This window comes from Mustela lutreola, chromosome X (assembly GCF_030435805.1).
Source record: "Mustela lutreola isolate mMusLut2 chromosome X, mMusLut2.pri, whole genome shotgun sequence".
Classification (NCBI taxonomy): Eukaryota; Metazoa; Chordata; class Mammalia; order Carnivora; family Mustelidae; genus Mustela; species Mustela lutreola.
In genome coordinates, this window is record NC_081308.1 from 50,001,418 (window position 1) to 50,027,840 (window position 26,423).

The 26,423-nt window shown below is 39.2% G+C and overlaps 1 protein-coding gene across 9 annotated transcripts in view; it reads right to left on the reverse strand.

Moving 5' to 3' along the window:
* Window positions 1-26,423, reverse strand: part of ARHGEF9 (Cdc42 guanine nucleotide exchange factor 9) — a 213,002-nt gene that overhangs the window by 87,205 nt on the left and 99,374 nt on the right. For all 9 annotated transcript variants that reach the window (XM_059157426.1, XM_059157432.1, XM_059157431.1 and 6 more), the window contains one exon: window positions 24,941-25,132. In XM_059157426.1, coding sequence (XP_059013409.1) covers window positions 24,941-25,132 — 192 coding nt within the window. The remainder of the gene's footprint in view (window positions 1-24,940; window positions 25,133-26,423) is intronic.

A 26,423-nucleotide genomic window follows, 5' to 3' on the forward strand; every position in this document is an offset into this window, starting at 1 on the left:
AGATCATTTGGATGAGCTTGGCAAGTAAGTCCACAAGTGCCTGGGCATGGTATTTAACAGAGTGAGTACTCAGGACACATTCGTGAATAAACATATGAATTAATACAGCTAACCATTGATAAAAGGGTAAATTCAATAAAAGAGATTTTTGATCTGATAAGAGAGTACTAAGATAATACAACCAGACTCGCGGCACAGTGTAAGTCAGTGTAGAAAAAGAAAGAAAGAATTAAAAAAAAAAAAACAAAAAAACTTCCATTCGGAACCAACTGGTGTAGACTGCTAATGGCCACTGTGTTCATTAGATATTATTAGTGCATGAAAATATTCTTGGTGAGACTAAATTATGGTCATTTACTTTCATCTAAAAGTTAAATATGATTTTTGTAATTGGGGTCCAAATGAAGAACATTATAATGACTAACAACTGTCTACACCTCCACTTTGTCTCCTCTTTATACAGCTTCCAATGTAACCATCATCTAGGCATACCCCAGGAAAATTCTCATTCCTGACTTCAATGCCCTTTACCAACACCAAGCAAAATCTCACTTCCATGATCACTTCCCACCTTCCAATTCAGCCATTAAATACTATGTGTCTTTCAACAACTTGCAAATTAATAGTCTGTGCCTGTGTTGATGTTTAACTAATGGCTGGTTTTCTCTTTGGTTGACATGCTCAAGATGTCCTGTATTTATTAATATTTAATTCCTGACCAGGAGAAATATATCCTCTATTTCCCAAATACCCTAAGTGCTACTTCTTTCAGTGAAGTAATTCCCGAAATTCTGCCTCCCTAGTAATCATCCCTAGACTAAGGGACAGAAAAATAAACTACATGCCAGAATGCAACTCCCAGAGTTTGCTTGTTTCTGTCTCCTTCCCCCCATCTCTCTTTCTTTCACCCTATCACCTTTGGAAATGTATTAGCCATAGTGGAGAAAGGAAAGCAGTGAGCATATCATCTGGCAGGAACTTTTCCATTTTGACCTTAGGTGAAGGGGCACAGATTTCCTCATCCCTTTCCCAGTATTCCTCCCTAAGATAAGCCTGTGAGCACAGCTGGAAAAAAAATGGTAACAATGTCACATCAGCATGTCATTTCTGCATAAATAGTAGGTACTGGTGAGTAACCATATTGGAAGACATAAGAAACCAGCTTGGACACCTCATTTATCTCCTGAGAAGCCAGTTAAGGAAATACCTAATAGTTCTGCTCACTGCTCCTATTTGAAAGGTGTCAGGGAAATAACAAATTAGCATCACATCCCCAAGGTATAGCAGGGATGCTAGAGCTAAGCACCACTAGGGAATATAACAGAAAAAAAGAAGGAAAAAAGTGAGTTCTGTTACAGAAAGAACTGATAGAGATGTCAAAGCAGTTTCCTAATTCCCTAAATATACTATTTATTGCCATTATCAAGAACATCATTTTCTTTCTGTTAGATTATATATGTTGTAGCAAGGGCATATTAACTATATATAAGGAGAAATGTAACTGCCCATAAGATGGGGGGGACTCTAGAGTGTTGTGTCAACTATTTTTCTTAAAACTCTTTTTTTTAAAAGCTAATGCTAGATATAAATATATTTTGGTGCATTTAGATTGATACAGCTATTAGATATGATGATTAGAAAGACTGTCTAGGTCTCTTCAACAAAAGGTTTTGGGAAAATTCAACAACCGCATGCAGAAGAATGAAACTCGACCAATTCCTTATACCATCAACAAAAATAAACTCAAAATGGATGAAAGACCTAAATGTGAGACAGAAATTCATCAAAATCCTAGAGGAGAACAACCACATTAACCTTGGATGCAACAAATTTTTGCTATACATGTCTTCAAAGGAAAGGGAAACAAAAGCAAAAATGAATTACTGGGACTTCATCAAGATAAAAAGCTTCTGTATAGCAAAGAAAATAGTCAACAAAACTAAAAGGCAACCTAAAAAATAACAGAAGATACTTGCAAATACCTTATCAGATATAGGGCTACTATCCAAAATCTATAAAGAACTTATCAGATTCAACACACAAACCACCCCCCCAAAAAATCCAGTCAAGAAATGGGCAGAAGACAGGTACAGACCCTTGCCCACACCATGTCTCCCAATCAGAGAGTTCTGCAAGGCCTCAATTCTCACGGAAGTAGTATCCGGTTTCATTTAACCAGGAGGCCAGCAGACACCTAGTTAAAACTAGCCATACTCAAGCCAAGGACCAAACACTGTCCCCTGCAGGCAAGGAGAGCCATTGCAAATGACTGCCCTGAAGGATAGCACAGCCAAAACACAACAGCAGAGGACACTAAGCACATACCAGAGACACTCCCTAAAGCACCAGGCCCTGAACACTACATGATGATCTGTTCTTTGAAAAGCCATTATTTTCAAGAGTAGGACACATAACTAGCATTTCTAACACAAAGAAGGCAAAGAATTAGACAAAATGCCAAGATGTAGGAAATCATCCCAAATGAAATAACAGGAGAAGGCTGTGGTCAGAGATCAAAGTGAAACAGATGTTTAAAAAAGAAAAAAAGAAAAGCCTGATGGGACATTTAAAGTACCAATCATAAGGATATTCACTGGGCTAGAGAAAAGAATGGAAGATTTCAGAGAGGAACTTCCTGCAGAGAAAAAAGATTTAGAAAACAGAAATGAAGAATGCAGTAACTGAGACTGGACATAAGATTGATGCAATAAACACCAGGCTGGAAAAGCTGAGGAATAATTACAGATACAGAAAACAAAATAACCGAAAATAATGAATCTGAACAAAAGAGACAAAGAAGAATTATGTTACATGAGAATACAGAGGGAACATAGTGACACCATCATAGCATTATAGCATTATAGCATTCATATTATAGGAGTTCCAGAAGAAAATAAAGGGGGTAGAAATTTTGAGAAATAAGAGCTAAAAACATATCTAATTTGGGGAAGGAAATAAACATTCAGGTCGAAGAGGCAGAGAACTCCTATCAATATCAACAAAGTCAACAAAACACCAAGACATATTGTAAATAACTTGGCAAAATATAGTGATAAAGAAAAACTCTAAAAAGCAACAAGACAAAAGAACTCCTTAACTTATAAGGGAAGATCTATCAGGCAAGCTAGAGATTTCTCAACAGAAACTTGACAAGCCAGAAAGGGCTGGCATGCTATATTCTGCATTAGAAATACAAAAAAACTACAGCCAAGAATACTCTATCTAGTAATCTCTTTTTTAAGATCTTATTTATTTATTTATTTATTTGACACAGAGAGAGAGAGAAAGAGAGAGAGAGAGAGAGAGAAGGACCACAAGCAAGGGGAGTGGGAAAGGGAGAAGCAGGCTCCCCATGGAGCAAGGAGCCTGACTTGGGCTCTATCACAGGACCCCAGATCATGACCCAAGCCAAAGGCAGACACCCAAGTGACTGAGCCACCCAGGCACGCCTATCCAGTAAGATTATCATTCAGAATAGGAGAGATAAAGAGTTTCCAAGACAAAAAATTAAAGGAATTTGTGAACACTAAACCAGCACTGCAAGAAGTATTAAAGGGGATTCACTCAGTAGAGAAAGAGCCCAAAAGTAAAAAGAAGACCAGAAAGAAACAGAGACAGTCTAAGGAACAGGAACTTAAGAGGTAAGGAAAAACAAAATGAAATAAAAACAGAGGTGGGAGAAAAACCATTGCATTCAGTGACATTATATCTTTTAATAATTACTCTGAATGCAAATGGAGTAAAAATTCAAATCAAAAGAAACACAATGTTAGAATGGATTTAAAAAAAAAAAAAAAGAACCATTGATGTGCTGCTAAAGAAGATTCATCTTAGAGGGACGCCTGGGTGGCTCAGTTGGTTAAGCAGCTGCCTTCGGCTCAGGTCATGATCCCGGCGTCCTGGGATCGAGTCCCGCATCGGGCTCCTTGCTCAGCGGGGAGCCTGCTTCTCCCTCTGCCTCTGCCTGCCATTCTGTCTGCCTGTGCTCGCTCTCTCCCCCTCTCTCTCTCTGATAAATAAATAAAAAAAATTTTTAAAAAAGAAGATTCATCTTAGAGCCAAAGGCATGTCCAGAAAATGAGGGGATGGTGGTGGGTATTAAGGAGTATACATGCTATGATGAGCACTGGGTGTAACTAATGAATCATTGAACACTACATCAAAAACTGATGATATACTATACAGCAGCTAACTGAACATTAAAAAAAAAAAGAAATAAAATGAGTGGATGGAGTACAATTTATCATGGCAATGAACATCAAAAGAAAGATGGAGTATCCATCCTTATATCAGAAAAACTATATTTTAACCCAAACACTGTAATAAGGGATGAAGAAGGAGACTATACCATAATAAAAGGGTCTATCCAACAAGAGCTACAATTAAAAATATATATGCCCCAACATGGGAGCAGCCAACTATATAAAACAATTAACAACAAAGTAAAAGAAATAATAATAAAATAATAGTAGGGAACATTAACACCCCACTCACAGCAATGGAAAGATCATCTATGCAGAAGATCAACAAAGAAACAAGGGCTTTGAAGGACGACCTAGAACAGATGGACTTCAGATATATTCAGAGCATTTCACCTAATGCAGCAGAATACATATCCTTCTTGAGTGTATGCAACATTCTCCAGAATAGATCATATACTGGGTCAGACCACAATATTAAAACTTAAAGTGAATCACAGGGGAAAAAAAAAAATGGAAGGACCATAAACATGGACGTTAAAGAGTATCTTACTAAGGAATTAATGGTTCAATCAGGAAATTAAAAAAAGAATTTTAAAAATACATGTAGCAAATGAAAATGCAAGCACAACAGTTCAGAAAATTTGGGACGTAGCAAAGGCAATCCTAAAAGGGAAGTTTATAACAATACAGGATTTTCTCAAAAAACTAGAAAATCTCAAACATACAACCTAAACTTACACCTCAAGGAGTTGGAAAAAGAACAACATATAAAGCCTAAATCTAGCGGGAAAATAAATAAAATCATAAATGAAAGAGGAGAGAACACATCCAACACCACAGAAATACCAACAACATTAGAAGAATATGATGAGCAATTAAATGCCAACAAATTAGGCAACTGGAAAAAAAAAAAGATACATCCCTAGAAACATAAACTACCAAAACTGAAAGAGGAAGAAATAGAAAAGTTGAACAAACCCATAACCAGTGAAGAAATTGAATCAGTAATAAAAAAAATCTCCCAAGAAACAAGCATTCAGGGCCAGATGGCCTCCCAGGAGAAGTCTAGAAAACATTTAAAGAATAATTAATACATACGCCTCCGAGTCTGTTTCAAAAAATAGAAATGGAAGGGAAACTTGCAAACTCATTCTACAAGGCCAACATTACCTTGATCCCAAAACCAAAGACATCATTGGAAAGGATTATCCCTGATGAAAATGGATGTGAAAATTCTCAACAAAATACCAGCCATGAAAATCCAACAGTGCATTAAAAGGATTATTCACCATGACCAAGTGGGATTTATTCCTGGCCTGAAAGGATAGTTCAACATCTACCAAACATTCAATGTGATACACAAAAGGAATTAAAAGAAAGGATAAGAATCTAAGAATCTGGGGTGCCTGGATGGCTCAGGGGGTAAAGCCTCTGCTTTTGGCTCAGGTCATGATCTCAGGGTCCTGAGATTGAGCTTTGCAACGGGCTTTCTGCTCAGCAAGGAACCTGCTCCCCCCCACCACCACTTGCCTCTCTGCCTACCCACACCTCTTTCTCTGGCAAATAAATAAATAAATAAATAAATAAAAATGTTTAAAAAGTTTAAGAATCTAAAAATCATATGATCCTCTAAGTAGCTGCAGAAAAAAAGAAATCTTTCTTAATAAAAACCCTCACTGCCGGGCGCCTGGGTGGCTCAGTTGGTTGGACGACTGCCTTCAGCTCAGGTCATGATCCTGGAGTCCCGGGATCGAGTCCCGCATCGGGCTCCCAGCTCCATGGGGAGTCTGCTTCTCTCTCTGACCTTCTCCTCGTTAATGCTCTCTCTCACTGTCTCTCTCTCAAGTAAATAAATAAAATCTTTAAAAAAAAAAAAAAACCCTCACTGCCTAGGGAGAGGGGGAACATACCTTAGTATCATAAAAGTCACATAGGAAAAATAAGTGAATATCATCCTCAATGGGGAAATAAAAGAGCTTTTCCCCTAAGGTAAGGAATACAGTAGGGATGTCCACGCTCACCAATGTTGTTCAGCATAATACTGGAAGTCCTAGCCAACACAATCAGAAAACAAAAAGAAGTAAAAGGTATGCAAATCAGCAAAGAAGAAGTCAAACTCTCACTCCTTGAAGATGACATGAAACTCTATGTAGAAAACCCAAAAGACTCCACCAAAAACTGCTACAACTGATACAGAAATTTAGAGCTGATATAGGATATAAAATCAACAGAGGCCAGACACATTTCTATACACTAAAAATGAAGCAGAAGAAGGAGAAATCAAGGAACCAATCCCATTTAGAATTGTGCCAAAAAACATAACTTATCTAGGAATAAACTTAATGAAAGAGGTAAAGGATCTATACTCTGAAAACTATACAACACTTATGAAAGAAACAGAGGAAGAAACAAAGAAATGGAAAAACATTCCATAATCAGGGATGGGAAGAATATTATTAAAATATCTATGCTACCCAAAGCTATCTATGAATTCAATGCAATCCCTATCAAAATACCACCAATGTCTTTCACAGAGCTGGAACAAATAGTCCTAAAATTTGTATGGAAACAGAAAGGACCCCAAATAGCCAAAGGAATGTGGAAAAAGGAAATTAATCTGGTGGCATCACAATTCTGGATTTCAAGCTGTATTATATAGCTGTAATCACCAAGACAGCATGGTACTGGCATAAAAACAGAAACAGGTCAATGAAACAGACAGAAAATGCAGAAATGGACCCTTAACTCTATGGTCAACTAATCTTCGACAAAACAGGAAAGAACACCTAATGGGAAAAGCAGTCTGTTCAACAAATGGTGTTGGGAAAATTGGACATCCACATGTAGAAGAATACAAAAGGATGACTTTCTTACACCAAACACAAAAATAAACTTAAAATGGATGAAAGAGTCCAAGAAATCCTAGAGGAAAACACAGGCAGCAACATCATTGGACTTGGCCACAGCAACTTCTTCCCAGACACAGCTCCAAAGGCAAGGGAAACAAAAGCAAAAATGAACTTTCAGGACTCAATCAAGATAAAAACCTTCTGCATAGCAAAGGAAACAGTCAACAAAACTCAAAGGCAAACTATGAAATGGGAAAAGATATTTGCAAATGACCTAACAGCTAAAGGGTTCACCTTCAAGTTCTATAAAGAACTTCTCAAACTCAACACCTAAAAAACCAAATAATCGGGCACCTGGGTGGCTCAGTGGGTTAAGCCACTGCCTTCAGCTCAGGTCATGATCTCAGGGTCCTGGGATGGAGTCCCGCGTCGGGCTCTCTGCTCAACAGGGAGCCTGCTTCTCTCTCTCTCTCTCTCTCTCTCTCTCTCTATCTCTCTCCCTGCCTCTCTGTCTACTTGTGATCTCTCTGTCAAATAAATAAATAAATCCTTTCTCTTTTCTTTTTGATAAGTCTGGCCATGGGTTTATCAATTTTATTAATTCTTTCAAAGAACCAGCTCCTAGTTTCGTTGATTTGTTCTATTGATTTTTTGGTTTCTATTTCATTTACTTCTGCTCTGGTATTTATGATTTCTCTTCTCCTGCTGGGTTTAGGGTTTCTTTCTTGTTCTTTCTCCAGCTCCTTTAGGTGTAGGGTTAGGTTGTGTACCTGAGACCTTTCTTCAACAAAGCAGGAAAGAATGTCCAATGGAAAAAAAGACAGCCTCTTCAATAAGTGGTGTTGGGAAAATTGGACAGCCACATGCAGAAAAATGAAATTGGACCATTTTCTTACAACACACATGAAAATAGACTCAAAATGGATGAAGGACCTCAATGTGAGAAAGGAATCCATCAAAATCCTTGAGGAGAACACAGGCAGCAACCTCTTCGACCTCAGCCGCAGCAACATCTTCCTAGGAACATCGCCAGAGGCAAGGGAAGCAAGGGCAAAGATGAACTATTGGGATTTCATCAAGATCAAAAGCTTTTGCACAGCAAAGGAAACAGTTAACAAAACCAAAAGACAACTGACAGAATGGGAGAAGATATTTGCAAACGACATATCAGATAAAGGGCTGGTGTCCAAAATCTATAAAGAACGTAGCAAACTCAACACCCAAAGAACAAATAATCCAATCAAGAAATGGACAGAAGACATGAACAGACATTTCTGCAAAGAAGACATCCAGATGGCCAACAGACACATGAAAAAGTGCTCCATATCACTCGGCATCAGGGAAATACAAATCAAAACCACAATGAGAAATCACCTCATACCAGTCAGAATGGCTAAAATTAACAAGTCAGGAAATGACAGATGCTGGTGAGGATGCAGAGAAAGGGGAAACCTCCTACACTGTTGGTGGGAATGCATGCTGGTGCAACCACTCAGGAAAACAGCACGGAGGTTCCTCAAAATGTTGAAAATAGAACTACCCTATGACCCAGCAATTGCACTACTGGGTATTTACCCTAAGGATACAAACATAGTGATCTGAAGGGGCACGTGCACCCGAATGTTTATAGCAGCAATGTCTACAATAGCCAAACTATGGAAAGAACCTAGATGTCCATCATCAGATGAATGGATAAAGGAGAGTGGTATATATACACAATGGAATACTATGCAGCCATCAAAAGAAATGAAATCTTGCCATATGCAATGACATGGATGGAACTAGAGGGTATCATGCTTAGTGAAATAAGTCATTCGGAGAAAGACAACTATCATATGATCTCCCTGATATGAGGAAGTGGAGATTCAACATGGGGGGTTAAGGGGGTAGGAGAAGATAAATGAAACAAGATGGGATTGGGAGGGAGACAAACCATAAGTGACTCTTAATCTCACAAAACAAACTGAGGGTTGCTGGGGGGAGGGGGTTTGGGATGGGGGTGGGGTTATGGACATTGGGGAGGGTATGTGCTATGTACCCCAGGGGATAAATATATTATATGTTTATAAAATAAAAAATTTATAAAATAAAAACAAAGAAATACTAATGGCCAACAGATAAATGAAAATGTGCTCCGCATCACTTGTCTCCAGGGAAACACAAATCAAAACCGCAATGAGATACCACCTTATGCCACTTAGAATGGCTAAAATCAACAAGACAGGGAACAACAAATGTTGGCATGGGTGTGGAGAAAGGGGAATTCCCTTACACCATTAATGAGAATGCAAGCTAGGGCAGCCCCTCTAGAAAACAGTATGGAAGTTCCTTAGGAAGTTATAAAGAGAGGGTAGGGGAAAAGACGGTCAGGAGTAGGGGACTCTATTTCAAGCAGTCCCCTCAATTGAACTGGATATCTATGAGACCATCCTGAACACCCATGGAATCAGTCTGAGATGTAAGATGATACATCTGGATCTCTACAAACAGATTATCTCTGGTGGTTAGACTTGAGGTATGAATCTGGAAGCTGTGATTCTGTGGGCAGATATCCGAAGATAAATGGAAGGGGAAGGGAGCATCCATGATCTTGCACTGGAAAAGCAAAATACTTCCATGATGGGGACCAGGCATAGGCTCACAGATGAGTAGCAGCAGGGAAAAAATTTAGGGCATCCCCTAAGCTGAAACCTGGAGCTTTGGGAGTGCAGGTAAGAACTGGGGTGGCTTGTGGTTTTAGAAGCACACAGGACAAAGACATGCCTAGACCTGGAACTGAGGGCTGGGAGTGCTGCTGTGGGGTGTGCACACCAGGATGCTGCAGTTTTTAGCAGCACAGACAAAAAACAGAGTCAGTATGGCCTGGAGGGCTTTCCGGAAAATAGACAGTGATCACTCTGTTCTGAGACAGAAGTTTGGATATGGCAATTTCTACTCTCTCAGAAGAGATGTAGAAAGCCACCAGGGAAAGCCACCAGAGAACAAAAATCCCCCCAAAATGGTTTTCACCAAATCCACCACTCCCCACCATGGAGGCGGAGCAACTCTGCCAAACAGGGTTGCCTGAGTAACAGCACAACTGGCCACTTCCCCAGAAGACAGGCTGGAAGAACAAGAGGCCAACAACCCTAAGGTCCCAAACAGGTGCATCTTGCTTGGTTTATGGTCAATAAAATGGACTCTGTAATTCCCTCATGTACCTCTCAATAGAATGACTAAGAGGAGGAACCCCCAACAAAGGAATGATTCAGACACCGTGGCCTTTGCAACAGAATAGATATTAATACAAAGAAGATGTCAGAAATTGACTTCAGAGTAACAACTATCAAGGCCATATCTAGGCTTGAGAAAAATATTAACCACAATATAGAATCTCTAAGGGCAGAACTGGGGTCTGATCAGGTGGAACGTTAAAATGCTATGAATGAAATGCAGTCTAAACTGGATACTCTGACTGCCATGGTAAATGAAGAAGAAGAATGAATTAGTGAGATAGGGGATAAGATGATAGAAAAGTAGGAAATTGAGATAGCATGGCAAAAATAAAGTAAAATGCAAGGAATCACTGAGAGAGATTAGTGACTCAATGAAACATTCCAGTATCAGAATTATCAGGATCCCTGAGGGGGTAGAGAGAGACACAGAGGGGGGGGTGGTGGTCTAGAAGATATGTTTGAGCAAATTGTAGCTGGGAACTTCTCTAATTTCAGGTAGGAAACAAGAGGCAGAGAAGACCCCTGCCAAGTTCAATGATAACAGACTGATGCCACAACATATAATACAATTTACAAATCTTAGATCCAAGGAAACAATCTTGAAGGTGGCAAGGGGGAAGAAATTTCTTACATACAAAGGGAGGAATGTCAGAATAATGTCAGTCTTCTCCACAAAGACTGGGCAAACCAGAAAGGGCTGGCAAGACATATTCAGGGTACTAAATGAGAAGAACAGGAACCCAATGATACTTTATCCACCAAGACTATCATTAAGAATGGATGGAAAGGAACTCTTAGACTGGGAGAAAAGACCAGCAGAAACTGAAAGAATACCTGACCACCAAGATGGTCTTCCAAGAAATATTAAGGGCTATTCCACAAAAGGAGAAAGAACACAAGAGTGATATAGAACAGAAATTTATAGAGACAATCTATAGAAACAAGAACTTCACAGGCAATATGATTTCAATAAAAACTTATCTTTCAATAATCACTCTCAATGTGAATGGCATAAATGATCCCATACAATCACACAGGGTAGTCATTTACCCAGTTGAAGACTGGGTAAAATAACACGACCCATCCATATGCTGTCTACAAGAGACATATTTTTTAAAAGAGTGTATTTATTTATTTATTTGTCAGAGAGAGAGAGAGAGCACACAAGCAGGCAGAGTGGCAGGCAGAGGCAGAGAGAGAAGTAGGCTCCCTGCTGAGCCAGGAGCCTGATGCGGGATTTGATTCCTGGACCCTGGGATCATGAGCTGAGCCGAAGGCAGTGGCTTAACCGACTGAGCCACTCAGGCGTCCCAGAGATGCATTTTGAACCTAAAGATATATCCAGACTGAAAGTGAAGGGGTGGAAAAACATCTTTCATGCCAACAGGCCTCAAAAGAATGCTGGGGTAGTGATTCTCATAGCAGAAAAATTAGATTTTAAACTACAGACTGTAGTCAGAGATAAAGAAGGACACTACATCATTCTTAAGGGGTCTGTCCACTGAGAAAATCTAAAATAAAGAGTCAAATTGATAAGAATACAATAATTATAGGGGATCTTAACATGCCACTCTAAATAATAGACAGATCATCTAAGCAGAAAATCAACAAAGAAACAAGAGTTTTGAATGACACATTGGACCAGATGGACCTCATAGATATATACAGAAAATTCCAAACTAAAACAACAGAATACTCATTCTTCTTGAAAGCACATGGAATTTTCTCCAAAATAGACCACACACTGGGTCATGAATCAGGTCTCAACTGATACCAAAAGACTGAGATTATTCCCTGGATATTCTCAGACCACAATGCTTTGAAACTGGAACTCAACCACAAAAAAAGGTTTGGAAGATATCCAAACACTTGGAAGCTAAAGACCATCCTGCTCAAGAATGTTTGGGTCGACCAGGAAATCAAAGAAGAACGTAATCAATTAATGGAAACCAAAGAGAATGGAGATACACTGACCCAAAAACATATCAGATAGAGCAAAGGTGGTCCGAAGGGGAAAATAAATACCCATCCAAGCCTCACTCAAAAATTAGATCCCAAACACAAATTAGCTTTGATATTAAAGAACTGGAGAAAAAAGAGCAAAGAAAGCCTAAGCCATGCATAAGAGGAGAAGTAATTAAGATTAAAGCAGAGATCAGTGCATTAGAAACCAGAAATACAGTAGAGCAGATCAACAAAACAGGAAGCTGGATCTTTGAAGGAATTAATAAAGCACTGGCTGGACTTAGCCAAAAGAAAAGAAAAAGGACCCAAATTAATAAAATTATGAATTAAAGGGGAGATATCATGACTAACACCAAGGAAATAATAAGAATTACTAGAAATTATTATCAACAACTATATGCCAATAAATTAAGCAACCTGGAAGAAATGGATGCCTACCAGGAAATCTATAAACAACCAAGATGGAAACAGGAATAAATTGACAACCTGAATAGAACAATAACCAGGAGTGAAATTGAAGCAGTGAATAAAAAAATAATAATAATAACCTCCCAAAAAACAAGAGTCCAGGGTCTAATGGATTCTTTAGGGAATTCTACCAAATATTCAAGGAAGAAATAATTCCTATTCTCCTGAAGCTGTTGCAACAATAAACAGAAGCAAAACTTCCAAACTCATTCTATGAACCCAGCATTACCCTGATCCCCAAACCAGGCAAAGACCCCATAAAAAGTAGAATTATGAAACAATATCCCCATGAATATGGATGCAAAATTCTCCACAAGATCTCCTAGCTCAGAGGAACCAAGAATACAAAAGGATTATGCATTGTGACCAGATGGGATCTATCCCTGGGATGCAAGGGTGCTTCAACATTCATAAATCAATCAGTGTGATAAAACACATAAATAAGAGAAAAGCCAAGAACCACATGGTTCTCTCAATTGATGCAGAGAAAGCATTTGGCAAAATATAGCAACTTTTCATGATTATGCTCCTCTTCAGAGCATAGGGATTAAGGGAACATTCCTCAATTTCATAAAATCCATCTATGAAAAGCCTATAGTGAACATCATTCTCAATGAGGAAAAGCTGAGAGCTGCTACCTTAACATTAGGAACATTACAATGATACCCACTCTCACCACTATTGTTCAACATAGTACTACAAGTCCTAGAAACAGCAACCAGAAAACAAAAAGAAATATAATGTATTCCAACTGGAAAAGAAGAAGTCAAACTCTCTCTCTTCACAGGCGACATGATAATTTATGTGGAAAACCTGAAAGACTCCACCACCAAACTGCTAGAACTCTTACAGCAATTCAGCAATGTGGCAGAATACAAAATGAATGAACAGAAATCAGTTCCTTTCCTATATGCTAACAATGTAACTGCAGAAAGAGAAATTAGGAAATCATTCCATTTACAATAGCACCAACAACCTTCAGATAACTTGAAATAATCATAAACAAAGAGGGAAATTACCTCTACTCTAGAAACTACAGAAAAATTACAGTAGGAAACTGAATAAGACACACACACACACACACACACACACACACACTCAGAAAAACATTCCCTGCTCAAAATCAGAAGTATAAACATTGTTAAAATATCTATGCTGCTGAGAGCAATCTATACTTTCAATGCCATCCCAATCAAAATATCAGCGACATTTTAAAAGATTTATTTATTTATTTATTTATTTATTTATTTATTTGACAGACAGAGATCACAAGTAGGCAGAGAGTCAGGCAGAGAAAGAGGGAAGCAGGCTCCCCACCGAGCAGAGAGCCTGATGCAGGGCTTGATCCCAGGACCCTGGGATCATGACCTGAGCCGAAGGCAGAGGCTTAACCCAGTGAGCAACCCAGGTGCCCCTCAGTGACATTTTTAAAGTGCTAGAATAAATAATCCTTAAATTTGTATGGAATGAAAAAGACCCCAAATTGCCATAGAAATGTTGAAAAAGAAAAACACAGCTTCATGGGCATCACGTTGCCTGATTCCACGCTTTATTACAAAGCTATGATCACCGAGACAGCATGGTAGTGCCACAAAAATGGTCAAATAGATCAATAGAAGAGAATAGAGAGCCCAGATATGGACCCTCAACTCTATGGTCAACTAAGTTTTGAAAAAGCAGAAAAAAAATCCAATAGAAGAAAGATAGTCTCTTCAATAAATGGTGCTGGTAAAATTGGACAGCTATATACAGAAGAATGAAACTCGACCATTCTCTTACACCACACAGAAAGATAAACTCTACATGAATGGAAGACCTCAATGTGAGACAGGAATCCATCAAAATCCTAGAGGAGAACACAGGCAGTAACCTCTTCACCATCAGCCACACTACTTTCAAGACATGTCTCCAAAGGCAAGGGAAACAAAACCAAAAATGAATTTTTGAGACTTCATGAAGATAAAAGGCTTCTGAACAGCAATGGAAATGGTCAACGAAACAAAGAGGCAACCCATGGAATGGGAAAAGATATTTCCAAATGACACTACAGATAAAGGGCTAGTATCCAAGATATATAAAGAACTTCTCCAACTCAACACCCAGAAAATAAATAATCAAGTCAAAAAAATGGGCAGAAGACATGAACAGACATTTCTTCAAAGAAGACATTTATATGGATAAAAGACACATGAAAAAAAGTTCAATATCACTAGTTATCAGGGAAATATAAATAAAAACCTCATTGAGATACCACTATACACCAGTTAGAATGGCAAAAATTAATGAGAGAGGAAACCACAAATGCTGGCGAGGATGTGGAAAAAGGGGAACCCTCTGACACCACTGGTGGGAATGCAAACTGTTCCAGTCACTCTAGAAAACAGTATGGAGGTTCCTCAAAAAGTTAAATAGAGCTACCCTACTACCCAGGAATTTCACTACTAGGTATGAACCCTGAAGATACAGATATAGTGAAAGGAATGGACATATGAACTCCAATGTTCATAGCAGCAATATCCATAATAGGCAAACTATGAAGGAGCCAAGATGTCCTTCAACAGATGAATGGATAAAGAAAATGTGGTTCACATATACAATGAAATACTACTCAGCCATCAGAAAGGATAAATACCTCTGTTGCTATACTGAGCTTGTGACCTATAAGAAGAGGCCAAGATGTTTGGAAGTTGAGAACGAAAGATCCTTCTAAGATGAAAGGACTCTACTGGGCCAGTGCCAGTGAGAACTCTGAAAAGGTAATTTTGTACATTAGAGACTTAAGTCTGTTACTCTAGAAAATAGGAATAAGGCTAATATCATCTGCCCTATTGGAAAATCACATGGCACAAGATGTAAATATACTTTGCTGAAGATAATACATGCATGTAAGCAACTATATTTTATCTTATTTTTTTTATTGTGTTATGTTATTCAACATACAGTACATCATTAGTTTTTGATGTAGTGCTCCATGATTCATTGTTTGTATATAGCACCCAGTGCTCCATGCAATCCCTCCTTAATACCCAACCACAGGATCACCATTTCCCCTATGCCCCTTCTTTTCTAACATGCTCATTTTGTTTCTCAGAGTCCACAGTCTCTCATTGTTCTTCTCCCACTCTGATTTCTCCTCCTTCATTTTTCCCTTCTCTTAATGTCCTCCATGCTATACCATATCTTCCTCAAATAAGTAAAAGCATATGCTAATTGGCTATTTCTGTTTGACTTATTTTACTTGGCATAATTTCTTTCAGTCCCATACATGTTGATGCAAAAATTGGGTATTCATCCTTTCTGATGGAGGCATAATATTCCATTGTATATATGGACCATCCCTTCTTAATCCATTCATCTTTTGAAGGGCATCTTGGCTCTTGTCACATTTTGGCTATTGTGGGCATTGCTGTTATGAACATTGGGGTGCATATGGTCCTTCTTTTCACTACATCTGTATCTTTGGGGTAAATACCCAGTAGTGCAATTGCTGGGTCATACATAGTTCTATTTTTGAAACCTCCACACTATTTTCCTCCAAAATACTTGCACCAATTTGCATTCCCACAGTGTAAGAGGGTTCCCCTTTCACCACAACTTCTCCAACATTTGTTCTTTCTTGTCTTGTCAACTTTTTCCACTCTAACTGGTGTAAGGTGGTATCTCAATATGGTTTTGATTTGAATTTCCCTGATGGCTAATGATGGTGAACACTTTTTGATGTGTCTATGAGGCATTTGTATGTCTTCTTTGGACAAGTGTCTGCTCACGACTTCTGCCCAATTTTTGACTTGATTATCATTTTGGGGTGTTAAGTTTAAGAAGTTTCTTATACCTCTTGGATATCAGCCCTTTGTCTGTAGTGCCATTTGCAAATATCTTCTCCCATTCTGTGGGTCATCTCTTTGTTTTACTGACTATTTCCTTTGCTGTGCAGAAGGTTTTCATCTTGATGAACTCCTGAAAGTTCACTTTTGCTTTTGTTTCCCTTGCCTGTGGAGACCTGTCTTTTTTTTTTTTTTAAAGATTTTATTTATTTGTGGGAGAGAGAGAATGAGAGAGAGAGAGCATGAGAGGAGAGAAGGTCAGAGGGAGAAGTGCTCTCAGGGAGCCCAATGGGGGACAAAATCCTGGAACTCCAGGAACACGGCATGAGCTGAAGGCAGTCACTTAACCAACTGAGCTACTGAGATTCCCTTGGAGACATGTCTTGAAATAAGTTGCTGTAGCCAATGTTGAGCATTTTGAAAAATGCTGTTGGTATTTTGATTGGGATGGCACTGAAAATATAGATTGCTCTTGGCAGCAAAGTCATTTTAATGATGTTTATTTTTTCCCATCCATGAGCAAGGAACATTTTTCTAAATTTTTGAGTCTTATTCAGTTTCCTTCATAAGTATTCTGTAGTTTCTAGAATACAGAGTATATATATTCTTCTGATCCATGAGAATGCAATGTTTTTCCATCTTTTTATGTCTTCTTCAGTTTCTTTTATGAGTGTTTTCTAGTTCCTAGAGTACAGATACTTTACCTCCTTAGGTTTATTCTGAGATATCTTATGGTTTTGGGTGCTACTGTAAATGGAATTGATTCTCTAATTTATCTTTTGGTGGTTTCATTCTTCATGTATGAGAAAGCAAACAATTTTTGTGTATTGATTTTGTGCCCTGCTACATTACTGAACTGCTGTATACGTTCTAGTAATTTGGGGTTGGAGACTTCTGGGATTTCCCTATGAAGTATCATGTCATTTCCCAAGAGAGAGAGGTTGACTTCTACTTTGCCAATTTAAACACCTTTTATTTCTTTTTGTTTTCTGGTTGTTGTTGCTAGGACTTCTAATACTATGTTGAACAATAGCAGGAAGAGTGGGAATCCTTGTCGTGTTCCTGATCTCAATGGGAAGGTTCTCAGCTTTTCCCCACTGAGAATGATATTCACTGTGGTTTTTTCATAGACTGATTTTATGAAACTGAGGAATGTTCCCTCTATCCCTATACTCTGAAGAGTTTTATTCAGGAAAGGATGCTGTATTTTGTCATATGTTTTCTCTGCATCAATTAAGAGGACCATATGATTCTTGTCTCTTCACTTATTTATGTGTTCTACCACATGATTGATTTATGAATGCTGAAGCACTCGTGCATCCCAGGGATAAATCCCACCTGGTCACAATGCATAATCCTTTCAATGTATTCTTGGATCCTATTAGGTAGGATCCTGTGGAGAAATTTGGCATCCATATTCATCAGGTATATGGGTCTTAAATTCTCCTTTATTATGGGGTCTTTGCTTGGTTTGGGGATAAAAATAATGCTGGCCTCCTAGAAACAGTCTGGAAGTTTTCCTTCTGTTTCTATATTTTTGAAACAGCTTCAGGAGAACAGGTATGATTTCTTCTTTGAATGTTTGGTAGAATTCCCCAGGGAATCCATCGGGTGCTGAACTCTTGTTTTGGGGGTTATTGATCACTGTTTCAATCTCCTTACTAGTTATTGGTGTTTTCAGGTTGTCAAGTTCTTCCTTTACAGTCTTGGATGTTTATAGATTTCTAGGAATGCAGCCATTTCTAGGATTCTTAACATATTGGCATAGCAATTGATAATTTCTGATGATTGTTTCCACTTCCTTAGTGTTAGTCATGATCTCCCCCTTTTGTTCATAATTTTATTAATTTGGGTCCTTTCTCTTTTCTTTTGGATAAGTTTGGCCAGTGGCTTATCAAACTTACTAAATTTTTCAAGGAACCAGCTTCCAGTTTTGTTCATTTGTTCTACTGTATTTCTGGTTTCTGATTCATTGATGTCTGCTCTAAACTTAATTATTTCCCTTCCCGTGCCTAGGTTAAGCTTAATTTGTTGTTGATTCTCTAGATCTTTAAGATTTAAAGATAGTTTGTGTATTCTATGTAGAAATAGAAATAGATTTTTCTATTTTTTTGACTAAGTCTTGGATGGGTATGTTTTTCCCCCTTAGGACCACCTTTGCTCTATCCCATAGGTTTTGAATCAATGTGTCTTCATTCTCATTGGTTTCCATGAATTGATTAAGTTCTTCTTTGATTTCCTGATTGATCCAAACATTCTTGAGCAGGATGGTCTTTAGCTTCCAAGTATTTAAATTTCTTCCAAACTTTTTCTTGTGGTTGGTTCCAGTTTCAAAGCATTGTGGTCTGAGAATATGGAGGGAATAAACTCAGTCTTTTGGTACTGGTTGAGACCTGACTTGTGAACCAGTATGTGGTCTATTCTGGAGCAAGTTCCATGCGTGCTTGAGAGGAATGGGTATTCTGTTGTTTTAGGGTGGAATGTTCTGTATATATCTATGTGGTCCATCTTGTCCAGTGTGTCATTTAAAGCTCTTGTTTCTTTGATTTTCTGCTGAGTTGATCTGTCTATCGCTGAGTGGAGTGTTAAGATCTCCTACAATTAACATTATCAATATGTCTCTTTATTTTGGTTAACAGTTAGTTGCTCCCATGTTGGGGGCATAGATACTTACAATTGTTACATCTTCTTGTTGGATATACAATTTAAGAATGATATATTGTCCTTCTGTATCTCTTACTACTGTCTTTATCTTAAAATCTAGTTTGTCTGATATGGGAATTGCTACCCCATCTTTCTTTTGTAGTCTGTTGGCATGAAAGATCCCTTGACTTTCAATCTGGATGTATCTTTAGGTTCAAAATGAGTCTCTTGTAGACAGCATATGGATGTGTCCTGTCTTTTCATCCAGTCTACTATCTGTGCCATTTTATGTGAGCATTTAGGCCATTCACAGTGAGAGTGACTATTGACAGATAGGATTTTTCATCATTTTGCCATGAAGTCCTTTTTTCTATAGATTGTCTCTTTACATCTCTGTTCTGTATCACTCTTGGGTTTTTTTCTGCTTTTATAGAACTCCCTTAATATATCTTGCAAGGCCAGCTTAGTGGTCGTATATTCTTTCATTCTGGGCCAGTTCTGGAAGCTTCTTATCTCTCCAACTATTCTGAATGACAGCCTTGCTGAATAACAAATTCTTGGCTGCATATTGTTCACATGTATTACCCTGAATATGTGTTGCCAGCCCCTTCTGGCTTGCCAGGTCTCTGTACAGGTCTGATGTTATTCTGATGTTCCTCCCTCTGTATGTAAGGAATATCTTCCCCCTTGCTGCCCTTAAAATGGTTTATTTGGTTCTAAGATTTTTGAGTTTTACCATCACATGCAGAGGATTGATATGCCCTCATTGATCTTTGGAGGCTGTCCTGTCTGCCTCTAGAACACAATCAATTGTTTCATTCCCCAGATTAGGGAAGTTCTCAGCTACTATATGGTCAAGTATATGTTCTAGTCCTTTCTCTCTCTCCACCCCATCAGGAATCCCAGTAATTCTGACAGTGGAACGTTTCATGGTGTCATCAATTTCTCTAATTCTGTTTTCATGGACTTTATGTTGCTTGTTCCAGGCCTCCTCCTGATCCTCCTTCTCTATCAGTTTGTCTTAAAGATCACTAACTCATTCTTCTGCCTCATTTACCCTAACTGTTGGAGTATCTAAATTAGATTTGATCTCATTGATAGCATTTTTAAGTTCTGCAGATCTACTCTCACTTTTGCCCTTAACAAATCTCTGTTGCCATTAATAGCTTTCTCTAGCCTCACTAAGTCTATTTCTGACATCTTGCTTAGATCCATATCCATCCATTAGATCTGCTGGAGAGGCCATTGTCTCTAGGTCTTTCCTTTGTTGGGAATTCCTCCTACTTGTCATTCTGTTGAGTTGTGGTTGAGGTGATGCACAGCTAAAAATAACAATCACTATCCAGGCAAAGTGCACCCTGGGAGGTTTCAGAGCAATCAAATGTTACCACCAAAAAGAAAAAAAAAATCCAGCCAACATAAGCCCCAAGAATAAGATTTATAAAGTACAAAAACAAAACAAACAAAACAAAAGTCCAACAAAAGAAAAAGAAAAAAAAACAGCCCAAATGAGCCCCAAGTGTAAGATTTATAAAGTACAAAAACAAAAGCAAACAAATACACAAAAAGACTGACAAAAGAATAAAAAATAAATAGGGGAGGTGTGAAGGGAGGCTGGTTATAATCCCCGATATGTGGGCAAGGAAAGGTATTTCAGTTCTTCCTGGGTATATCTTGTTATCTTTGTTAAAGAACTCAACTTTCCAGAGATAAGGATAACTAAAACTGGTGTATAAATATATAAAGATAGTATTGAGTAGGGAAAAAAGCACTACACTGAAGCTTGTATCTATCTATCTATATATTAAAAAAGAAAAAAGAAGAACATTATATATATGAAAAACTTCAAGTAAAAATGTTATTATGGAATATGTTTTATTGAACATCTAGTTGAAATGGTGAGTGGGTTAAAAAAAAAAAGAAGAAGAATCATGAGAAAGAATTTTAAAAAAGAAAGACAAACGTTTTCTCTAAGAAATATAGTCTATGAGGCAATACCAGTAGCTTAATATACTCTTTTCCCCTGGTATTGGGTTTTTACAGTTTTACGGGGGACCCTGTGTTTGTCGTCCTCTTGTTCTTTCAGCATGTCTTCTGAGGTAGGGGCCTGCGGTGTTGTTTTTCAGTCTATCCTGCTTGGGTGGAGTTGCCCTGCCCCCTATCAAGGGGCTGGGCTCTATGGAAATCAGTTTTATGGGCTTTTGTTCTCTGGAGGCTTTTGTTCTTTGGTGGCTTTCCATGCCTTTTCAGAGAGAGTCAGAGCAAAGTAAACTGTCTGCACCCAGATCTCTGCCTCAGAGAGAAGGCACAGACTGCTCTTCTCTGAATCCTCCAGAACACACTGTCTCCACCTCCGCAAGCCCTGTTGAATACTGCAGACTCCCACAGGCAGTGAGCACCCTCAGTGACCCTCTCAGTGGTCATCTGAGGCCCCTGCTTGTCTCTGTAGCCCTGTGCCATCAAAAACGCAAGTGATACTTGTCTGGGTGAGCCCAGTCCTAGTGGCTGCCATTCCCAGGACTCATGTTCAGCTGGATCCTCTCAAGCATGGGTGGGCAGCAGCTGTGGCTGGTCCCAGGTCAGTAGGCTTAGGTCTGCGCCTGTGGCTACCTGGTCCCAAGAATTTTCCCTTAAGTCCCTTTGTTCTGTTTGAGTGCTGTTATCAGTCCCTTTCCATCTTGCAGCCACTGGTCTCTCCAAGCTATAGCTGGTCCACAAAGGCAGGAGCACTTTCACATTGGGGTATTACTTTCCAATGGCTCATTTCTGGTGGCTCCCTCACCCTTCTGTTTATTCTCTGATATCTGTCTGTGCAATTCCAACTCTGTCCTTTGTACCTTTCAACTGATGAGCCTCTGCCCCCATACAGATCCAGAAGTGTGTAATCTTACATCTCAGGCTGATTTCATGGGTGTTCAGAGAGCTCTGGTAGATATCCAGCTCAATCCAGGGGACCAACTGAAATAGGGTCCCTTACCCCTCTGCCATCTTACCCCCTTAGAGGCCTTGTATTTAATTTTAACTTCCAACAGTATTTACTGAGCACGTGCCATGTGCCAGGAACTGTGCTAGGTTCCTCTCCAGAGGAGGAGACAGTGTGTTCTGGAGGATTCAGAGAAGAGCAGTCTGTGGCTTCTCTCTGAGCTGGAGATCTTGATGCAGTCTACTTTGCAATGATCCTCTCTGTGCTAGGTATTAGGGAAATATCAGTAAATTAACAGGTAAAATCCCCTGCCCTTCATGGAATTTATACTCTATAGGAGAGAAGAGCAATAAGGAAAACATGTAAGCAAAACATACAATATGTCAGCTAGTAATATGTAAAATAGAGCAAAATAAAGCAGGAAAGAGGGAAGGACAGTACAATTACAATTTTAAATAGAAAGTTCAAGGAAAATCTCAAGGAGAAGGTGATATCTGAATAAAGACTTGAAGGAGGTGGAAATGGGAACCATGAAGATATCAGGAGCAGGAGTGCTCTAGGCAGAAAGAAAAGCCAGTCCAAAATCTGTTGCAAGGGGCATGCCAGACATTTTTTTTTAGGAACAGCAAGAGACCAGAGTGTCTGGAGTAGGGACCGAATATGGGAAAGGTGATGGAGATGAAGTCATAGAGGTAAGAATATGTTGCTCACACAGGACTTTGTAAGTAATAGTAAGAAACTGACTTTTGCTCAAGGAGAGATTGTCAGCCGTCATATGGTTTTGAGCAGAGGAGTGATATGACCCAACTTAGATCTTGATAGCATCCCTCAGCTGTCAGGTAAATATCAGACAGACCCTATGCCATTACAAGACAGCTAGCATTTTATAGCAGTGCTCCTCAAACTTTAATATATAATGTAAGTCAAATAGGAACCTTGTTAAAATGCAGAATGTTACTTGGTAGGTCTGAAGTGTAGCTAAAGATTTTGTATTTCTAACAAGCCCCCAGGTGATTCAGATGCCAGTCTAAAGCAGAACACTTTGAGGATAAGAGATATGTCCAAGGCTAGTGTGGAGCAGAACTCTATTATATGTTTGCTGAATGAATGACTTATCAGTGGTTTGATTCCCAATGCCACATAGCACATTTCAGAGGGTAATTTTCAGCTATTTGTATGAAGGTAAGGAAGAGGAAAAGATAAAAGAAAGACATGGATGTTTGGGTGAATAGATGAAAAGGAAAGGAAAAGAAAACTACCTTTTTACAAATGACTATAATATTATGTTTACTTAGTTTATCAAGAACTTAAGGCTTTGGTGTAGTTAAGCCCACTGGACATATCAGAAAAATAAAAAGTCAGAGGAGTTAAGAGGCAACTTCAAGGCCAAGGAGATCCTAAGTGACTAAGTCAGGATGTGAAAGTGAGCATTCCATGTCCCCACAGGGTTGTTCTTTCTACTCTACTGCTTCATAGAGGGGAAGTAGAGATAACCATCAACCTCCCTAGAAGGGAGGAAAAAAATGAGTTGAGGTGAAAAAAATTAAGGCCCATAGTCCCTGGATTTGATCTTTCTAGATCTGCACTGTCCAATGTGGGTGCCATTTAGTTCTGTGTCTATTTAAATTAAAACCAAATAAAATTTAAAATTCCATTTCTCAATCATAATAGCCATGTCCCAACCACTCAATAGCCATAGAAGGCTGGCTTGTCAGTACCACATTGGAGAATGCAGAAGTATTTTATCACCATAGGGAGTTCTATTGGGTAACAATATTCTAAAGAAACAAGAACTTTTAAAAGTGTCAAATCTGTATTATTGATTCCAGAGCAGGTCCTGACCTCACTCAATAGAACTCAGGGGACAGATATTAGGACCTGACCCCTCATCTGGAAAGAAGGAGATAAACATATTCAAAGTAGAGTTTTCCCTGGGTCAAGCAGAATATTGTGTGTGTGTGTGTGTGTGTGTGTGTGTGTGTGTGAGAGAGAGAGAGAGAGAGAGAGAGAGAGATATTTTTTAAAACATTCTTTCCTCCATTTCCCATTGCTATTCCCAAACTGTTCAGTAACATGCCATTTGAAAATGTCGGCTTGTCTCATGAGCTCAAGAGAGGATGAGAAAAAGGGCTCTCATTCTTACTCAGGTTAGAAAGATGGAAGGGATAGAGTCAGGGAATGTGGAGCCACATCTGGGGAGCAAAGTGGCATGTTGAAGGAGCTGGGATTTATCTACTCCATCCTTATCTCCTCCAGATTCCTCCCCCTAAGCACTATTCAAGTGTTGTTCAAGTGAAGGAAGAGGACCAATAGCATCAGTTTCAATAGGAATGCCTCTTAGACATAGAGATGTCTTGATTTACCCAAGACTGAGATTTCACAACTTTGGGGAGGCAGAGGAGGCTGGAATCTGCATGTTCAACAAGGCACTCCAGGACTGTTCTGTACATTTAGGTTTGTGAACCACTGAGTTGGAGGGAAATGTGTCTGTGCTTTAATGAATGAAGTCAGGCTCTTATGTGGTGTGGCAACAACAAAATCAGAAGCTAAAAGCATAGAGGTAGAGGTTGAGGGAAGGGAAGATGGGGTGAGGGAAGCAGGGAGACATAGAAAAAGAAGGAATATGAAAATGAAAGATGAAACTTAGAGAAAGAGAAACTGATACAGGGACTGAGAAGCTCCAAGGGAGCTATTTCACCCACTGAGCAGAATATAGGAGGCCAATCCAGGTGCTCTTTTCAATATCTTGGAACTGTCACAGGAAAGCTCAGCAGCGTTGTTGGTTCTTCATGAAAATGTTCTTTCCCCCCACCCTGGGTGCCCCCACATACACTATCATAGCTGGGCCTACCTCACAAATGTCCTTGAGGTGCTTGATATAATGACGTTCGGTGCTCATGATCTCATTGATGACATTGGCTCGCATCTGGTCCCGGTTCTGTAGTGGCCGGCCCAGACAGAGGCAGTCTGAGTTGGGGTCCAGGTGCCCATTCTGCACATCACTGGGCCCTTCCTCCACCCCATCCTCCTGGTTCACCCAGAGCTGTGGAAGCAGGCAAAAGAATAATAATAGTTTCCTTCTTTGAAAAGTTTCTAGCCAGGCTAAAAAAAAGGATAAACTAAATTCTTCAAGTATTCATAGAACACTCAACCAGAGGCTCCTGGTTTGACTCTATGTGGCTTGCTGGCTTTAAGCATGATTTTAATCCTCTCTAGGCCTCTGATGACCTATCTGAGAAATGAAGGATGCGAAATGATACAACTAAATTATCTCCGAGAGGTTTCTTATCTAAGATTTCAGAGGAGAAAAGAGTTACATCAAGCAGAACCCATTTTTTTTTAATTTGATATATATATAGAGAGAGAGTTCACAGAAGGAGAGGGAGAAATATGCTCCCTTCCAAGAAGGGAGATGATGTGGGGCTCAATCCCAGGGCCCTGAGATCATGACCTGAGCCAAAGGCAAATGCTTAACTGACTGAGCCACCCAGGTGCCCCAAACAGAACTCATTTGTGCTTGAGCATATCTAAGTAGCACAGCTGGATTTAAAAAAAAAGATGAAGCTATATATCTCAGGTATTGATCAAACATAATACCTATGAGCATGGAAACCAAAGTTGGATACTGAACGGAGCATCTTGAAAACGGGACCTTCAGTGTTCATTAACACCAAAAGATGTACAAATAATAATTAAAATTTGACTGTAAAATGCCTTAGGTATGTAAAGATCTCTACATCTTCAATGTTGGAGTGGACATGACAGAATGTCCCCAAACCACATAATAGCAACAGTTGATTGAGCACTTACTATACAGCAATCACTATGCAAAGAGTTTTCAACTGTTACTCAGTCATGCTAGCATATACCATTCTTATCTCTATTTCACAGAAGAGGAGACTGGGGCTCAGAAAAGTTAAGGAATTTCTCCCAAGTCACACAGTTAGGAAAGCAGAAAAGCTGGGATAGGAATGAGGTGGTCTGACTTCAAAGCCTGTTTTCTTAATGACAGTACTAGCATCTTTGCACCTCTGGTTTTATGGAAAACAGGAAAGAGTAGGGAAGGGCTTGGGCTAAGATGATCTGAGAATTATCAGAATCATCAGAAATAGATACAGTTGGTAAGTGTTGAAACTATACATCCCAAAACATAAAGGCAAAGTGATACAGGAAAACCTCTTTTGGGGAGGCTGTGTGAGATGTTTCTGGATCTGGCATGACAGCTTAAATCAGGGAGATGGCTTATCTCCCTAGTCCTAAGAAGGTGGAAGGCCAGGGGGTCAGGGAAAAGGGAAGGGTGGAACATTAGTAGGAGTGGTAAAATCTGCCAGGGT